Source organism: Cuculus canorus, chromosome Z, assembly GCF_017976375.1.
Source record: "Cuculus canorus isolate bCucCan1 chromosome Z, bCucCan1.pri, whole genome shotgun sequence".
NCBI classification, from domain to species: domain Eukaryota; kingdom Metazoa; phylum Chordata; class Aves; order Cuculiformes; family Cuculidae; genus Cuculus; species Cuculus canorus.
This window is the reverse complement of record NC_071441.1, coordinates 55,533,092-55,552,330: the sequence shown is the minus strand read 5'-3', so window position 1 is coordinate 55,552,330 and position 19,239 is coordinate 55,533,092. Positions and strand designations below refer to the sequence as shown.

Here is a 19,239-nt window from a genome sequence, read left to right as displayed (position 1 = left end):
GTATAATGAGCAGACAAGAAAAAGCCAGAAATGCTGATGAGCCCAAATGGCATTTTTGCAATATGAAGGCAGGTAAAACGGATGTAGTGTACAATTTACCACTGCCTGTGCCAGTGGTTGGCATCAGACAGGGCTGTCGCACTGTAAGAGGTTCAGTTGAATTCTGACTCCTCCTGTCTCCTTCAGATGAAAACTTGATGCAAAAGCACTACAGCAGGGTCTATGACCCACAAGCTTGAAAAGTGGCCACGGCAGCTCTGTATGACTGCCTTTATAGCAAAGCAGGGTGTGTGCCCCTCTCCTCTACTGCTTGGTGTGTATTCCTCTGCCCCAACTCAGACACACCTTCTGATTTAAACCCAGGTGTGATGCTTTCCTGTGTGCGTCAAGGCCTCCTTAAACAGGAAACACAAAAGCAGATAAACAGGAGATGTGTGCAGCGTGCCCCAAGCATGCAGAGCCTCACATGTGCCTTTGGTCCTGCATGACACCGCAATATCCATCTGCTCCTCAGTGACGATGAGGAAAGGTGGTTTTGTGCAGATGCTGCTTCTGTGGTGCCCAAGGGTAAGTGGTTTTCCTGGGGCCAAACCTCCCCACGCCAGGGTGTAACAGGGAAGTGCGTCAAGTCTTGGCACAGCAACCCACGGCCCTGGACTGCAGACACCCAGCAGCACACAGGGCTGTTCCCTCTGTGCAGTCACCTGCTCAACACTGCCTTCAAGGGTTGGTGGTTTGAACAAAAGAAGCTCCATACCCCTCAGGCAATGGAGTGGTTAATTACACTTAGTTTGTAATTATCATACCAGCCTCAGCATATGTCCTGCTCTCCAGGCCCCTTGCTGAGGACAAAAAGAAACCTCTGGGGGGAGAGCGAGATGAACAGAAGTTGTTTTGCTCTAAACACTGGGGTTTTTTCCTCCAAAGCTGTAGGGAGCAGGCAAGAACCAGTGGGTGTTACAGAACAGAGCTCAGTGTAAGATGAATACAGTAAAATAGATTTTAATTCATTGAATTATTAAATGTTTAATTTATTATGCAAGCAAGAGAAACTGTCCACAAACAGTAAGTTACTGTACGGCTGTAAGTACAATATTTTCAGAGCAGTTCTGATATTTCTATATTGTATTAAAAGGCTACAATTTTTCCTATGAAATCTCAGGTATTTCAAAATATTCTACATGCACAATTTGTTCTTGTATTAAAAACCTTATACTTAACTGAAGATACTTAGTGCTTTAGAAAATGCACCTTTGACTAAGATCAGGAAATGAGAAGTTTCATTTTTTTTCCTGCAGGACAAAAATATTATGGGCTGTTGACTTTTTCCTTTTACTCCAACTTTTAAGAATCTTCTAAACTATATTTTTTTATAAGCTTTCATTTGGCAAGTCTATTTCCTTTTCCCAGGAGTTCACATTCCATAGAGCAACAGACCCATTTTTTATGGTATCAGGATCTTCTCCACATGTGTTACCCAAATTTAAAAACAAAAACACACCAACGAACCAAGCAAATATCCCCATCAAAATCAACCACCCCCCCAGAACCCAAGAAAACCTGATGTTTACATTCTAATTCTGGTAGAAGTAGGCAACTAAAGCGTCCTTCCCAAGACTCCAAGAGTGCAAAGAAAAGCATGAGTGTGTGTGTCTGCCTGCACCACTTGTCCTCCTATCCCCAAAAGTTGTGTGTGGAGGTGACATGTTTCCCTGAACTTAAATACACTGAAATACACACACCCTCACACAAAGACAGCACACGCACACACAAGTGCCACTGGACAGTCCCGTTAATGTCCTTCTCCCCTCCCCACAAGCGTCGAACTGCACTGCAGTGACTTACAAACTGATCTCTAATAGAATACTCAGAAAATGCATTTACTCCCACAACACATGTTCTCCGGACTGTTATGAAAGGATTACTGGCTTCAAACACTAGTTTGGTTCCTGTAGGTGCTGTTATACATCGACAATCCTACAGACACCTTAACCACACAATTTACCTGCTTCTGCTGATCTGCCATGCTGTGAACGGAAGAGTTGTATGCCTACAGAAGTTAATGAATATGAAACCATGCATTTAAAAAACACACTGCATGCTTCACAGTCCAACAGAGCTCTGCCCTCAGCAGATACACTGCAAAATTTATCAAGTGATGCAACGCTTGAGTGGTTGAAAGCAAACCTGTTTAGAGAAACCTCCACTATACGCAGCTCTACTGTTAGCACAGTCTTTCACCTACCACTTGAAATATTTTCTTATATTTGTCTCAACTTGATATAATTCTGGAAGGTTAAGAGTTAATATTTTCAAACATAACAGGAAGATAAACTTTTTTTTCACTAGCTAGAAATAATTCAAAGTTCACCAACAAATTACTTCATTATTTCAATAAGGCATGGTAATATTATTCAGAAAGACAACTGAAAACCACTCCTTCCACCAACACGCAACTGCAAGGCGTATCAGTTATAAACTACCAAATAGTGTTTCAGTATTATGTGAACATCATAGGTAAAATAGGTTTACGTTGATGGAAAATGTCCAAGTATTGTCAAAAAGGAGTAAACAAATAAAATCTAGGACAACCTACTTATTCTAATTCAAACTTACTACAACCATAATCAGAAGAACTATGTAACACTTCTACAGCGTCCACGGACAGAATCCATCCTAACATGCATCTGTGGGACAGGCAACAAAAGCACCAACAGTTCATCAGAGCCTTACCCAGGTCAGACTGCAGCACCAGCCCACGCTCCTGCTCGGCGTTGGGTGCTGCGGCAGCATCTGGATGTGAACATACGTCACGCTTTGGAGCGATGGCTTGTTACGCAGAAAAGTCAGCGTCCAGCGTTTCAGCACAAAGCTCTTGTGAAAAACAGCACATTGTGAGGTAGAATCAAAAAAGTAACACTCAGTGCATATTAACAGGCATAGAATTAAAATCATGAGTCATCTACCAGCTCAAGGAATTTCTGATGGGGAAAACCACAACCACCCACGGAAACAAACATACAAACACACAGCCCCATGCACAGCTTTGATTTCATGGGTGCTTCTTCATCACACTGGGAAGAGATGCTGCATTGCGACAGCCTCCAAACTAAACACAGCTCAAGTTTGCAAGAAAAGTGTTTAAGGTTTCCAGATGTTACTGTAGTCCTTTCAGTGATGTTCAGTAGAACACTAAAGGTGGGAAAATAGCTGCCTGGAGCAGGAAGAGTGAGTACTTGCGGGAAGAGCCATCGTGGCCTGGTGCCGGGACATGGAGAGCCTGTTTGTGCATTACTAATAGCCCATAACTTCTAACAGAAGGGAGTGCAGGGAAACATGAGAGTTCATACAGACATGCTGCACTCAGATTCACAAAAATCCAGGAACAGGAAACTTAGCATTTCCACTGGACTTATATCAAAAAACACAGAATCCCCAAGTTTTGCCACACGCTGCTGCGGTTCTTTTGCAAACAGCATGGCCAGTTAAAATCCCCTTGTAGCTTAGCTCCTTCTTTGCTCCTTATTTGTCCCCAAGTTTCCTGCATGTTTCATTTCCACCACTTTCAGTCCCAGTCCAAGCCCCCCACAGCTGTTTAACACCTAATCAACCCGAGCTGCTCCAGGGGCAGGGGCACGGTCACAGCCCATCACACCCATGCACCAGGAGCTGGGTGCGAATGACAGAGATGTTTTTCTGACAGGTCCCTGGTATGCCTGCAGTCTTCATTTATTTACTCATTAGCCCCCATTTTTCACAGCTTAGGCCACATAAAGTGAAAAAATTCCTTTTTATGAATTGTGTTCCATGCATACAGTTCCAAAAGCATTCAAAAGGTACAAGTGTTTGAATTCAAGAGTCAGTGTTTTAGAAACAGGGGACAGCCATTCATTTACGATTTCATCAGTCTGCTTTTCAGTTCAAGACAACAGTTCCAGCAACAACAGAACTACTCAGAAGATACTAAAGAACGCTTTAGTCTGTGAGCTGCTCTCTGAGATGACTGTGGCCACTTATTTGCATTTTATGTTAACTGAATACATCTATTTAAAAAAATATTCTTTCTCTTCCAGCTGGGATGATGTTCTACTGAGAGGCCCTCAACCAAATAATTCTGTTAAACACCCATGAGAAGAGAGAGTTTAGGACTTGAACCAAAGAGCAGTAAGTCTTTCAGCTGCGCATTCCTGACTACTAGAATACAACACAATATTGAAGGCTCGTATTACTAACAAAGTTCTTCAAGAAAGGAAACTCGGGATTCTTTCTCTCATAATGTAGAAAAGCTCTAAGTTTCAACGTCTTCTCCACCAACACCCAGAGCATGCTACCTACAAGAAATCCAAAACTACAGGAGGATCATCAGGCTCCTGCACTTCCAGCTATCTCATCTTCACAGATGTCGTTTTTTTCCCCAAACACATATTTTTGCAAAAGGCTTTATAAGAGTCAACATTACAAAGCATGTTCTGTTGAGCCAGAGACAGTGAATCTGAACACCAAAATACAGCAGTCCTTTTCAGATAAAGTCTCCTGTTGAATTCGGTGTGTGATTTGTCAGCAAGGCCTTAATGAAACACTGGAGGAAAAAAAAAAGATCTGAATGTGTAAGAGATGAGAATGTTTTAAATCGATATGGATGCACAAGACTGAATTAGCTGCATTTACAAGGTTACCTATATTAACTAGAGAGGTAAATGGTGGCAATCATAATGAACACGTGATTTTTTTTTTTTTGGTGAACATTAATGTGTTTCAAATCTTACAATAAGCCCAGTTTAAATGCAACGAGATCTTACTGCAGACAGGCATGCTTCTAGTCTGTTCCCACGCTGACAGTACATTTAAAGAGAGGCTCATGTGCTGACACTACAAACACATCCTATACTAGCTGGTGGCTGAAGAGTCAAAGCTGCCCAAGAAAGTCCGACCCAGGACACTGTCATCGTATGGACATTAAAACTGTTGGCCTGCAGTAGTTACTGGGGAATGTCTTTGCCCATTCAGCTTCTGCTTCCCTAGACCCAGTCTTTTCCTATTAAATTCTCTGGGGGAAAAAATGCAGCTATGTCTCCATCCACAATCTCTTCCTTCTGGCACTGAACACAAGGTATGCAATCTTAGAAAATGAGGTGTTCTAACTACAGCAAAACACTGAGAAGTTGACTCATTTTTCTCGACAGTCACAAACAACCAAATTAATATAAATGAAAACCACCATAGAGCAGTTCCAGCAACAAAAAAGGCCAAGGAAGCATATGCGAAAAAGTCTAGCTCCTTTGGAATAAGGAGGTGCTGTACCCAGGCAGCCAGGGTGAGCCTGGGATGAACTGCTACCCCTGCCCCCCTTCTATGTTTGTTTCAAATAGCCCACTTCAAGCTGCACTGAAGGAAATTATGGTACAAACAAACCAGAACAACAACTCAGTGGCACAGGATCAGCAGGAGCAGAGGTCTGCTTGGAAGGCTGAAAACACAGCGCAGGGAAGCAGACTTGTGGATGCGGCACGAGAACACATACAGTGCTGTGCCAGAAACCTGTTCCACTGCTGTGTTGAGAGATCATAGTAACTATGACCTTATCAGAGACTTCCAAAAGAACACACTTCAACTAAACTGAAGTAAAAACCACAAACATCTGAAGGTCCTGTTGATGAAAGATGTGCCTAGAACTTTGGCTGATAGAGAGAAACGCGTCCACTAAGGCACCCCGAGGCAATCTGACAGTGTGTTGGAGAAAACTTGGTTGTCAGTACCACGTCGTTGTGAGAGTACAGGGAACGGATTTCTTTCAGGGGACTGGCTTCTTTGGGCAAACAGTCAACGAGTTCGCTGCAGTGTGCATCGAATCCCAGCAAGCGGATCCCAAAGCCATGCGGGGATGAAATCATCCGGCCATCGGGACTGAAGCAGAGTTCTTTGATGTAGCCCCGGCCCACATTGGCTTCTTCAATGCAATGAGTCAATCGCAGGGAACAACGTGGTGAGACCGGGCGCACAGGGGCTCCTTCCTGGAATTCATACACACAAGTCCACTGGAGAAGAGGCAGAGAAAGAAACACTGAAATAAAAGTAAAGCATTCATTCCCACTGTATGCTGAGTAACACAGGAACGACCACTGCTGTTCTCATCTACTCTTCGATAAGCATCTGCTGTGAAACACTGAACAGGCCAGCTCCTTGGCCTCTCCTCCTCTTTGAACTGTGCAAGCAAAACAGCTGTCTAGCATCAAAGCCGCTTTTTTAATGAAATGGATGTGAGATACAATCTAGTTTTAAACCTAGTTTTTATCTGGAGAGAGCAAAGCCTAATCCTTTGGCCAGGCATCTGCTCTAATTTAGTAACCATTTAAATGAGATCTACAGTGAAGTACGACTCAGTCTACTGTAATTTATAACTGACCATTGGCATTTTTTGCCTTGAACTTCAAAAGGAAGGAAATCTTAAAAGAAAAGCGACGTAGCTTTGGAGGAGGTGTTATGAACAGCTCCACAGCCAACTTGTTACTTGTGAGACAGCCAGCAGTTTTGATGTGTAATCTAATTCTCTAATCTCAAACCAAATGCAAAAACAGCTCCGTGACAAAGTCTATGTCATGTCGAAAGATTCAATTTCTTCCACAATACAAAAAAAGTGCTCTTAGTTCTGTTCCATATATCCTACTGAAATAAACATGAAGAAAACAATACTAATGAGCATTAATACAAGATACTAAGGTGGATACTAGGACTATGGAAAATTAAACCCAGGTCAATCATCAGTAGCAATTAATCCAATATCACATTAGCATTTTCAAAAAATTGTGTTTGACATTACAATTACAGAACTACTGTTAAAATTTGTAACAAGTCTGCTAAGCTTCCATTCAGTCCTCTGCACATCTCTAAGAGGCTACCACTACAGAGTGGCTTTCTTAAAAAAAAAAAACAAAAAAACCCAAACAAAACCCCCAAACTAAATGAATCCAAATTTCCATCAGCTATCAAACTAATTAAACTGTTCACTATTGGTCAAGTATACAAAGAATTCTTTGTGGTTTTGGAAAACAAATATAAAACCTCTGTGTCTTAAAAACAGTGTGGTCTGCACAAATATCACAGCACTAATTTTGAAACAACCCTAGGGAAAAAAGCGCTTTCAAGAGGACTATCTGGAGGTATCCAGATGTACCGAAGGCTGTGGCTGGCCTTTCAGTGAACTTGAGTTAACCTGGAAGTTATTTCTTCAAAAGCAAGCGCTCCCAAACACAACCTACAGGCTCTTGCTGTTTGTGTATAGTCCAGGGAGAAGTTTTTCGTTATTCCCAAGTGCACTACAGACGTCTGGTTGTCCTAAACCAGGGTTCCAGTACAATACAGCAGCTATTGTCTGTGATTTTACAAAAAAAGATCTGCCAAAACATCATCCAGCTCCAGCCTTAAAGTCAACCGTTACTTCTTTAAAGTAGTGTTTAGGGAGGGAAATCTGCAAGATCCAGGTGAGCTGTAGCTGGTCTTACAGCTTAATACTTCAAAGAAAAGCTTGAAATGTATTCTGCCAAGGAGATCACCGATACCTCCTTTATATTTGAGCTGCAGAGCTTTAGGATAAGAGCTGAGACCAAGGCACTTTGAAGTTAGATAAACATCCCTGGAGCTCATTATATTCAGACCTACAGCATGGCAGTTTTAAGCACATGCAGATACGCCATGAGCATTTTTTTCATGGCAGTGTACGATGAGAAGGAACCTCCGGAAAGTGTTCATCAGCACAGCAGGAACTCTTTATCCTGGGAGCACCAAAGGAGGAAGAAAACATTCCAAAGGTGCTTGGGAAATTCAGATAGCTTCCCTGCTCAACTTAAACCACGTTCACCAGTACACAACTCTAGTTCTCTACCTTTTCCTAGTTCACACTTCTGGTATTTTAGCAGGTACATATTTCTAAGTCTTGTATTTGGCAGCACAACTACTGTTTGAAAACTTTTAACGGGGCCATGAACTATGAAACCTATCCTGTGAAAGAGCTGGGCAACAGGAGTACTCAATGTTGGATATGAAGTCATAATGAGGTCATTGAAACATAAAAGGAAAAAAAATTCATAATCTAGATGTAAAATCAATGCATTTGTAAGCTAAAATAACTTTTTTCATTTATTCTAATGCAAATTTACTCCCAAGCAAGGAAATTTCAATATAGCTGTATGATCAACACATCTTACACAATTTATTTTACAAAAAAGTTTTTTATTTACCTCCTGGTCATCTGTATTACTTGAGCACCGAAGAAGTGTAGCCCATCCTTTGGGATGCAGCTGTAGTGATGTAATGCAATTGCCTCGATCTCTTTCCCCAGGAACCTCTGGTGTTAGGACCTCCAAACTATTTCTAGGAGATCCACCTAGAAGTGAAAGCCAACTGCAAGTCTCAATGAAGTCTGTACATCAACCTTCATCTTTCTCATCAGTCTACTGGTAAGACTAGGTCAAATGTTTGACGCTTGTACCTAGTTGCTAGAAAATACTGTCCCTTTATGAAAGGATAAATCAAAAGAGGTTGTACAAACAGCTAAGGCTCAGTCTTGTTTTCAGACCAATGGGCTCAGTCTTGATTTCAGATAGCTGCTTCTTTGAAATGTGTCTCCCAAGATCTGCATTTGATCACCTCATGCTGTGCACTACCAGAATTAACTTTTCACACACACGCTCTTTGTTATCATTAAAATGAAGTCCAAGGAGTGGGGTTTTCTGTAAGAATTATTGCTTCTTGATCTTGTTTGATGTCCTTTCCAAATCCTTTCCAAAGTTTGCCCACCTGCATGCAGCTTGCCTCCCTTCTCCCCTGGAATGCTCTGCATAGATAAATCACACACTGGCATCCAGATAAGCCTCCCTCTTTCATAAATATCTCTGAGAATCTCACAGCTGTGAGCAGTTAAAACTTAACACTACAGTTGTTTTAAACTGCATGTGATTCATGAAGTCTTTACCAATTTGCCAAGTTCACACAGACTCCCTGGAAGTGTATCCTGAATTCAGAGGAAGGCCATTAAAGACAGAATCATCAATTTTCATAGCTCTGCAGTTAGGTAGGAGCCTGCAATCGGAACTTCAGAAAACACCCTGTCCACATTTAAGACCTGTTTGCATACTCTTTTCCCATGCTACTGACTCCTTCTGCAGATGCATATTACCATAATTAATGAAAACAAAATGCAGAACGTATCTTTGTTCAGGTATGGGGGTTTTTTGCCCCTAAAGGTCATTCACATAAGGAAAAAACACAAGGGAAAGGGATCACCTCTACATAACAACATTAATGTGCTAATATAAAATCTTGTTGCAGTGATCAGATTTCTTGAGAAACACTTGACCACATCTGCAGCGTCTGGTGTGCAATGATATCCATTAGTTTAACAGAGATGATAACACTGTTCTTCTAAAAGTCAGAAACAAAACCACAGTCTTTTACTACCATACTCCAGCCTCTCCCAGACATAATTAGTCAAAGACCATCATTTATTCTGTTTTTTTAAAATATCTTTTCCTACCTTCTCTCTGGGAGGATCGTGACATGTGTTTCTCAGACAGCAGACCTGAATCATTCTGGTGACACAGTGAACTAACACTTCGAGGACCAGAGGAACCTGATGACGTTATGTCTGCAAATGGCATCAAACACATGAACAAAACAGCTTAGCACGACAAGCTTTCTATGCGTGTCCCTCACTTAACCCTCCTGAGAAATGTTAAATGAAGGGTAAGGTGCTCTTTAAGAAAACGCTTCTCAAGGTATAGTTGACAGTCCAAAAGTACTATTCTGTTTGTGCCTCATACAAATAAACTGCCAGCACAACAAATTCCATTGGGACTACGAGGTTAACTGCATTCCTTCATTCATATCCACTATCTCTACTGGAAGCTAGCACATGAATTTTTCCCCAGGACACTCCCTTAATATCCTGACCCCAAACAGCAGAGTTTGTCATTATTTTGATCTGTCACTGCCATAAAGCAGGAGGCAGCAAACAGAGAAATTTAAGAGTATGTGACTCTCCCAGGTCTACTGTCAAGAGCAAACACACCACTACCCCACAGTCATTGGTGGCTGCCAGAGCTCACACGCAGTCAGCCCACTCAACATGGGTTCAGTTTCTTTTATTACAAGACTAAGGACAGGGCTACAAAGGTAGTAGGGCAACAAAGGTGATCAGAGGGCTGGAGCACCTCCAATATGAGGACAGGCTGAGAGTTGAGGTTGTTCAGCCTGGAGAAGAGAAGGCTTCGGAGAGATCCTATAGCGAACTTCCAGTACCTGAAGGGGCTACAAGAAAGCTGCGGAGGGACTGTTCACAAAGCCCTGTAGTAATAGGACTAAGGACAATGGTATAAACTGGAGATGGGCAGATTTAGGCCAGACGCAAGGAAGAATTTCTTCACCATGAGAGTGGTGAGGCACTGGAACAGGTTGCCCACGGAAGCTGTGTATGCCCCATCCCTGCAGGTGTTCAAGGGCAGCTTGGATTGGGCCTTGGGCAGCCTGATCCAGTGGGAGGTGTCCCTGCCCATGGCAGGGGGGGTGGGCCTGGATGATCTTTAAGGTCCTTTCCAACCCAAACTATCCTATGATTCTATGACAACACACACATACAGTTAAAGATTGACAGCTCAAAGCACTATATCCCATAGTGCTGAAGTCTGAATACCAAAAATCATCCTGACGCTTGAATTACACCTGAGTCAGACCACTCAACACAAGGGTACAGATGTGAGTGATCCCTGAACGACAGAGCAGCCACCATGCCAAAGAGTTCTTTGGCAGAATTCTTCTGACCCCATTCTCTGCCTTCTTTTGTTACCTAAGAGTATCCCGTAAAACACCTCTATCACAGAAGGTGCCACAAGCATTCACCTGAACTTGATGTAGTCCTTCTGGCTCTTAAAATTGGGTAGCTGCCAACCTCTAGAGATTTGTTTAGGTCGAGGTCATGCAAAATCAGAAGATATCCAGACGAGGTCGAGATCAACATTTTGGAACAGTCTGGTGTCAGCCTCATTCGCATAAGAAAACGGGTGTGAAAAAACTTCTTGTGAGGACATCCATCTTCAGTGCACCTACACAGCAAAAAAAAACCACAGGAAATGGCTGCAATTAGCTTTGAATCGACTTTCTAAAGACATCCAGAAGAGATGAAGATGTGCTAAGCATCTTTGTTCACCCCAAAATTTTTCTGTTACTTTTCTTATGCTCCTTAAATCAGATTTTAATGATATGGCAGAAGTCACATTTTCATGCTACCACAGTTATGAAGAGAGAACTTTTTCAAAAAGGAAATTTTGGCATGTGAAGAAAAAACCCTCCCTTGTTAGCTACCAGACTATTACCACACAAAGGTGACACAAGGTCTTGATAAGGTCTACAAACTAATTACAGTATTTAAGAATGCTCTATAGCACCATTCAAGGAAGCAGGTTTTCCTGTCTTGTACAGAACCAACCTGCCCTTGTGTATCTAGAAACATAACAGTACCAACAGCCACATACCTGTTTGTGTCCCAGATGATCACATTTCCATCAAACCCTGACGTCACCAGCAATCTCGTATTGGTGTCATACTCGATGTTCTTAACCCAGCTGGTGTGACCATGTAAAGTGCACACTTTTGTGTTCAGTTTTCGCAAATCCCAAAGTGCTATTGTAGTGTCATCAGAACAAGTCGCAAACAGTCGATTATCTAGAAACCTGAAAACAGCAGAAATACTGGGGCTGCTTACCCTTTTGTAATTTTAATTTAAATCTTAAGCAAGGATTTAAGCTAACAAAGAAATTAATGGATTGGTCACATAAAAAAAAAATCAGCACATGGCAGTTGTAGATTTGCCAATAAAACAGTTCGACTGAAAAGCAGTCATACTGCTGGGCTATGAACCTTAGGAATATGAACCAGTAGCACAACAACAGTTGCACACTAGTAATCTTGTAGAAGCATAAGCAGCTGCTAACAGGCATGGCAGTAATGGTATATATTGTCGGTGGCATCTCTGTAGTACTACGGCGCCTGGAGTCCTGCTCATTAGGCATAAACAGCACACCAGATAATGCTGCAGATAAACAGCACACCAGCCACGTGTTATAGAATATAGTTCAGTTCCTTGTAACTAAGTTTATAACAACAAACAAAAGGGGACATGCAGGAGAACACAGCAAAATATATCAAAAACCTACAAAGTCAAAATAAAGCTATAAGAAGCTTTTCAAAGGAAAGCAGGAAGTTTATTGCACATTTCTCGGAAGGACCTTGGCCTAGTCATTAACACTGGATCTGAATTATCTGTGTGGTGGCAGTACTTGTATTTTTCATGTAAATCTGAAAAGACACTTAAGGACCAAGAACAGACTTGTAAAGCCTCAGAGAGAGACAAACTGAAAAGAAAAAGAGATCCTCTGAATAAGAGGAGACAGTGGCAGGAAGTTTCAATGCTGTCCTGAATCGAGGAATGAGAGAAATTTTCAAGACCGGCACAGCTGACAGGAACAGAGACAGCCAAAGGAGTCTGCAACAGAAAGCTCTTTGTACAACATGGCCCAAACTGACTCACTGGAAACCCTAGCAAGAGCAGTTTGAATGCAAGGATCAGATATGGAATTAGGGACGTATAAATGTCAAAATAAATCCTGTTTGCCTTTGCCTCCTAATATCTTGATAACATGGCTTTATTTCTCACCTAGCTTTGTCTAAAAGGACAACCACTGGCACACAAAACATGTGAAAAGCTGTATTTCCTTGCAGAAAAGCATGTTCTCAACATCTCCTATTTGTGTCAGCTAGCCTGAGCTCTTTAGTTTTCCTGAAAGACACCCAACTGATGTAAAACTTCAGGGTCTTCTAAAAAGGACAGGCAGCTTGTGAAAAACGTCAATCTGTCTGGTGAATGTGCAAAGATGCTGGCACTCCACGTTTTATTCAGCTCTTTTGAGGGGAAATGCTCAGATTGCTTCTGCAGTTTTCTTGGTTTGGGTTTTTTGATTGGTTTTAGGGTTTTCTTGGTAGTGGTTTTGGTTTTTTTTGTTTTGTTTGGGGAATCCCAGTGAACAGAGGCTGCAATATTGCCCACAAGGTTAAAAAGTGCCCCAAGTTCACCAGTCATCATCAGACCCAGAACAGCTAAAAAAATTGAAATTTTAAAGGAAAAACACCACACAATAAAAATACTGATGATTTATGTTGCTGTGTTTGCTGTTTCTCGCTTCATTCTGAGAAACAGGCAAAGGAGTTAAACCATAAACACTGAGTTTAAGTTGAATTGCAGAAGCCGTTTTGGTTTCCCAGCTCTTCTATATCATACCTGTACTTAAACCAGCCAATTTTTGTTTGGAAATTGCTACGCATCTACAGCAATTACTCTCACAATTCAAAATACCTGCCATATCCACATAAATACCTGATCATGCTACGGTCTTGGACTTACACTGTAAATGTAAATCACACACCACTTGTTAGACTCTGATTTACTACCTTCATTCCGGGCATTCTAAAGACCAGTTAAAACAGACAATAATACTTTGAGACTCCTTCCCCCTTCCATAAAGTGAAGCTCCTCCATTAACAAAAGCATCACCCAGCATTATATACCAGCATCACTTTCAGATTCTTCCTCCACTTTCCAGCCTTTCCTCATCTCCAATACCATAAAGAAGGAAAACGGCACAAAGCACACTGCACCCAAACATCTTCACAAAACCCATTCCCCCAAAGAAACTGCACAATACAAACTCACCATGCTGTCATAAGAAAAACACCTATGTTAAGTCAAAATATGAGGTCTTTTATCCCTTCTGACCTACCTGATATTATTTACACAGTCTTCGTGAGCTTCAGAGAGAGTTTTGATGTGCTTTGAAGACACTGGGTCAAAAAGCAGCACTTCAGTCTGTTCACATGCAACAGTCAACACCGACCTGCAGAGGAGCACAGCAAAGCAGAAATATTCGTATTTGGTGAAAGAAATGGCATCTGTGCACATACTGCTAACCTCCATTTCTTGTCCCCACAGAAACACAGCTGCACCATCACCTAGTCACAATACAAAAACTGCAGCAGCTTTTATGTTTCTTATTTCCTTCCTGCAGATGCCTATTCTCAAGTAACTAATACAAAAAAGATGTAGAAGAAAACAGCATGTTGTTTTATTCTGGAGAAGTTACCTTCTCTAAGTCCTTTTTGAGGTACCAAGACCTTCCTGCCTGACTGCTGGCATAACAAACACAATGCTGGTATATGTGCCGGACAGACCACATAATCTCCCAATTCATTTTTTTTTAAACACACAAGGTGTTTTTAAAAAACACACAAGGTGTTTGTTCTGTAATGGCTATGTACTTCATAGATCCAGTGATGGCATTATTTAAATCACACAGTTAAGTGCATTTACATTAGTGGTTTTTTCAGACATTACTTGAGGGTGATTTGTCCCATCACTAGTGGAGTGCATGAACTCTGTTGTTCTTCTCTGTGATAGAAGTGGAATCAAATTCTGACACAAAACCCACTGCTGCATTCAGGTGAGGCTATTTGCTTAATGTTGCACTAGAGGGGAAACAAAAAGACAGCAGTAACCAAGAGTAACTGGAAAGGCCTCTACTCTGAAATTCTACTGCAGATTTCCCATCTGCCTGTGCCAATGCTATGGTCCCCTCCCCATCTATCCATTTTTTGGGGTACTCTAAGGCACCACACTTTGCTTTTCAGGGTGCCAGACAATCAGCTGAAGAGCTGTGCACAGGTCTGAAGAGGCTGCACTGAGAACAGTGTGCAAGCCTGGCCAAGCGCCAGCAGCCTGCTCATACCTGAACCAACCCATTGTCCGCCACCTTTTGGGGAACCGACACCAACCCTCGTCAAGGGTGACAGCCCCCTCTGACCTCCCTCCCTCACCCACCACCACAATGCTCCCCTAAGACCTTTACAGACGTGACCCCAGCTACACCACCAAGAAGTATCTAGCACTGAAGTGCAACCACTGGCTTTCCCATTTCCTCACCTCCTTCCCTAACACTTAACTTCCATGGATGTCTTAGCTTGGCACCCACCCAAAGCAGCACAATGATAACATTAAGACTGCATAGCAAGGAGCACAACTTTTAAACCAAACTCTAAAGGACCCTTTCCTGATTATCTGACTGCTCAAGCAGCTCTGCTGACTGTCTGCATTTTTCTGCATCGGAAGAGCATGAAGCCAGAAAATGCTAACAGCAGAAATGAGACTGACTCAAAGGTTTATTTAAAATAACTAGCCTTCCTGCAATTGAGTCATTTTTTTCACTAAAAGCTTCCACTATGAAGTTTGGATTTAGAGGTTTTATTTTTTAAAGTAGCAAAAAGTTAGGGGATTGCTATCACACGACACTAACAAAGAAAGAGTTTTCTGATGAAAGGTGTTGTTCTCCATATGTGGTTGTGTTGTTATGGAAGTGATAGGCAAAGACAGCAACAGCAGGGCACTGGCACCAACCTAAATTCAACATTAGCAGAGACTGAGGCTGAGAGCACAGCTAATCGTTACCCATGTTTTCTGAGACTCAACTCACAATGGACCCTAAGCCACAGTACCATTTTCCTCTGAGGACACAGAAAAGTCTGGAGCAAGATTTCGGATCTTACTACACCATGCAATTCACTTTCCAAAACCAGAACAACTTCTAGGAACTACAGTTTCAAGGACATTACCTCTTTTAAAATAAAGCACCTTTTGTTCCCCATACGATGACCTCTGTGTACCCATCTACAGGTTTTCACAGAGGAAACAAAATCCAAGATCTTGTCCAGGACAGACATTATCTGTGAATGAGAGCAGAGAGGTCTCTGCAGAGTTCACGAGGATCCCACAGGCACAGAAAATATGGACTGGATCAGCATCAGCAGGCTGCCCCACAGTGCCCTCCCGCAGGCAGAACAGACCTAACCAGCAGTGTGCATGTGGCATGCTGGCAAGATCCCTGCCACAGCCCCAAAACAGTGCTCAGAGGAGACAGAGGCTGACAGAAGGGTGAGGAGAGGGGACACAGCATCACTGACTGGGGTCAGTTCCCTTGAGGGAGCCTAAGAGAGACCAGAAGCCTCCATTGCCCAGGGGATGGCCAGCACGGCTCGGCGCAGGTCTGCAACTGCTCTGAGCTGAACCTAACCAGCAGAGTCCTGCAGAAGTGAGCGTGGTTTGGGCTGTTTCGTTTGGTTTTCAGGCAACTGAAATCCAGTGCCATGGATTTCTGTGGTACACCTGCAGTGTACCATAGAAAGAACTGGTCTGTCTCAACATCACCCTTACCCTGAAGATCTCATCACCCAGACAACTGAATGCGGACTGCAGCACTGAACAGGACAGGTTCACAGGGTCCACTCTAATAATGGATACTCACACCAGACAAAACAATTGCCACAAGCTGAACATGCCCAAACACGTGCACATTTTTGGTTGGAAAATAAGGGGCAGTTAGTGAAATGAGCCTATTAGCAAGGCATGACCCTAAGCATACAAAACGATGAAGCAAAAGTGAAGTTTGAAGGATATTCTCCCACCAGACTAGGCATTGGACTAACGGGGTGCTGCAGTGCTGTAGTGGTAGCTACCTTTACCCTTAGCTCACTCTTCCTTTCTGTCATTCTTTCTTTCTTTCAATGCATGTTTCATAACCAAACCAACAGTGGCGCTTTACTTCGTTTGAGTCTTAATTCTGTGTCTGAATACCCCAGCCAAACGTACCTATATCTTTACGGCACGTACCACTAACCTAGGCCCAACACCATTTCTGGTCCGCTGGGCCAAGCGATGCCACCACACAAAACACCAGGTCCACACACGCATCACTTTGACACAACGGCGTTTTTGCCGGGTTCAGTTTTGGAGGGGGAAGGTCCAGCTCATCATGCAGCCTCATAAGCACCAAACACGAGGGAGGAATAAAGAACTACACCTTTTGCCAGAAACTTGCACAAATAACCTTAAACCACAGCTCAGTTGTACTGCTGCCGACGCTTTCTACATCAGCACAGAACACCCACATGTGGGTATTGTTCCAATTCAGCCACTGTGGCTGAGCCAGCAGAGCAATTTTCCTGGCTCATTTGCTCCATGGACAGCCGAGAGAGTCCCACACCTCAGGAACCATGACCATACCTGCTGGGGATAGAGAAATGAGACCACCTTTCAGTAGCAGACACCTGAGAACAGTTTTGATAGTTTCTGGAACTTCAAGAAGAGGAGGAACAGATAAGGAGCCAAAACTTGGCTCTGTAATGCAACCCTGGCGAAACTGTCATGAGTTCAGATGTTTAAAGACACCTGAATTCTGTTCTGATGAAAGCACATTGAAAAAAAAAAGCTGACAAGACACCAAGGGTAACAGGGACTTCACTGCTGCCTACCAAAAGGGAAAACACTGGTAAGACCTCCCCAGGCTGCAAAGCCCTTCTGCCAGGGAAACTTCACATAGAGTTAGCCTGGAGAAGGCTCTCAAGAGATCTTACAGCAACCTTCCAGTACATGAAAGAGGCCCACAAGAGAGCTGGGGAGGGACTGTTTACAAAGGTTTGCAGTGATAGGACTAGGGGCAATAGGTGTAAACTGGAGAGGGGCAGGTTTAGACTAGACATAAGGAGGAACTTCCTCACTATCAGAGTGGTGAGGCACTAGAACAGGTTGCCCCATCCCTGGGATTGGATGAGGCCTTGGGCAGTCTGATCCAGTGGGATCATAGAATCGTGGAATTACTAGGTTGGAAAAGACCTCTTAGTTCATGGAGTCCAACCATTCCTATCTGCCACTAAATCATGTCCCTGAGCACCTTGTCTACCCTTCTTTTAAACACCACCAGGGGCAGTGACTCAACCACCACTCTGGGCAGCTTCTGCCAGTGCTTGATGACTGTTTCTGTGAAAATTTCTTTCCTGATATTCAGTCTGAACTTCCCCTGGTGCAGCTTGAGGCCATTCCGCCTTGTCCTGTCACTTGGGAGAAAAGGCCAGCTCCCTCCTCTCTACTACCTCCTTTCAGGTAGTTGTATGAGAGCAATAAGGTCTCCCTTCAGGCTCCTCCAAGAAGACTGCCCACTGATGTCCCTGCCCGTGGCACAGAGGGTGGAATCAGGTGATCTTTAATGTCCCTTCCAAACCAAACTATTCTATGATTCCACAAATCTCTGAATCGCAGAAGGGTTTGGGTCAAAAGGGATCTTAAAAATCACCCAATTCCACCCTCCCTGCAGCACCCCTTGGATCAGGGGCTACAAGCCGGCCCCCTCCCCCGCACCCCTGTGCCCGCCCCGTACCCGTCGGGCGAATACTCGAGGTTGAAGACGGCGCCGTGCGTCCTGGTGCTGAGGTACACGGAGTCGGCGGGCTGGATGGAGCCGTACAGCGCCGTGGTGGCGCGGAACGTGTCCCGCGCCGGGTCCACGGCAGCGCCGCGGCCCAGGCAGCGCCCGCGCAGCCATGCGAACAGGCCGGGTTCCGTGCGGCCGGCGGGGCCCGGGGCCGCGGGGCGCTCGGCCGCGCTCATCGCGGGCACCGCACGGGGACGCGACGCCCCCCGCGACCCCCGCCCCGCGCAGCCAGCCCCTCACTGCGCAACCACCGCGCCTGCGCCAACTTTGCACCGCCCACCGTGACCCCCACGCACGCGCGGCCCCGCACCGACCGCCCCCTCCTCCGTGCACGGGCAACCGCTGCCCCATCCCGCGCTTGCGCAGCCCTCCCTGGGCCCAAGCACTTGTACTGCGCCTGCGCGGCCCCACTTGCAGCCCCCTTCCTCCCTCAATGCGCATGCGCAGCCCAGCCCTGCCGTCTAGTCCTCTCCTTCCGATACTCCGCCTGCGCAGCTCCCGCCCGCAACTCCACCCCCTCCCTCAGCACCACCCTGCCCTCCCCGCACCGTGCCTGTGCAGCTCCCGCCCTCAGCACCGCGTTGTCCTCCCCGCACTGCGCACGCGGAGCCCCGCCCTACAGTTCCGCTCTCCCCTCCTGGTACTGCGCCCGCCCCATCGCTCAGCGGGGCCCCGCGCACCCCGCCCCTGCCTTTCTCCCCCAAATCCCGCCCGCCCCCCCGCCTCCTGAGCAGGCACGTGACCGACCGCCGCCATACCCCCCCAGTGGCACGTGCAGCGGGGAGCGGGGCCTCCTCGCCACCGCCCTCGTCAACCGGCTCTGGCTCGCAGCGCGGGGCACGTAACCGCCCCTTCCCCCCCCCCCCCCCCAGAGCCCCGTTAT

At 44.6% G+C, this 19,239-nt stretch overlaps 1 protein-coding gene across 4 annotated transcripts; it reads right to left on the bottom strand.

Annotated features, from left to right (window-relative positions):
- Nucleotides 1-986: 986 nt before the first annotated feature.
- On the bottom strand, nt 987-18,659 carry DCAF10 (DDB1 and CUL4 associated factor 10). Of its 4 annotated transcripts, none has more exons than XM_054054701.1 (7): nt 18,303-18,658; nt 13,824-13,937; nt 11,523-11,720; nt 10,891-11,093; nt 9,530-9,640; nt 8,235-8,380; nt 987-6,011 (listed from the first exon to the last, which is right to left on the bottom strand). In XM_054054701.1, the coding sequence occupies exons 1-7, from the start codon at nt 18,530-18,532 to the stop codon at nt 5,667-5,669; spliced, it is 1,347 nt and encodes a 448-aa protein (XP_053910676.1). In that variant the 5' UTR covers nt 18,533-18,658; the 3' UTR covers nt 987-5,666. The 4 variants fall into 4 exon arrangements, with proteins under 4 accessions (XP_053910676.1, XP_009561281.2, XP_053910677.1 ...); XM_009562986.2 differs by having other exon boundaries at nt 987-6,035; nt 18,303-18,656; XM_054054702.1 differs by lacking the exon at nt 18,303-18,658 and adding an exon at nt 14,435-14,469 and having other exon boundaries at nt 987-6,035.
- Nucleotides 18,660-19,239: the final 580 nt, after the last annotated feature.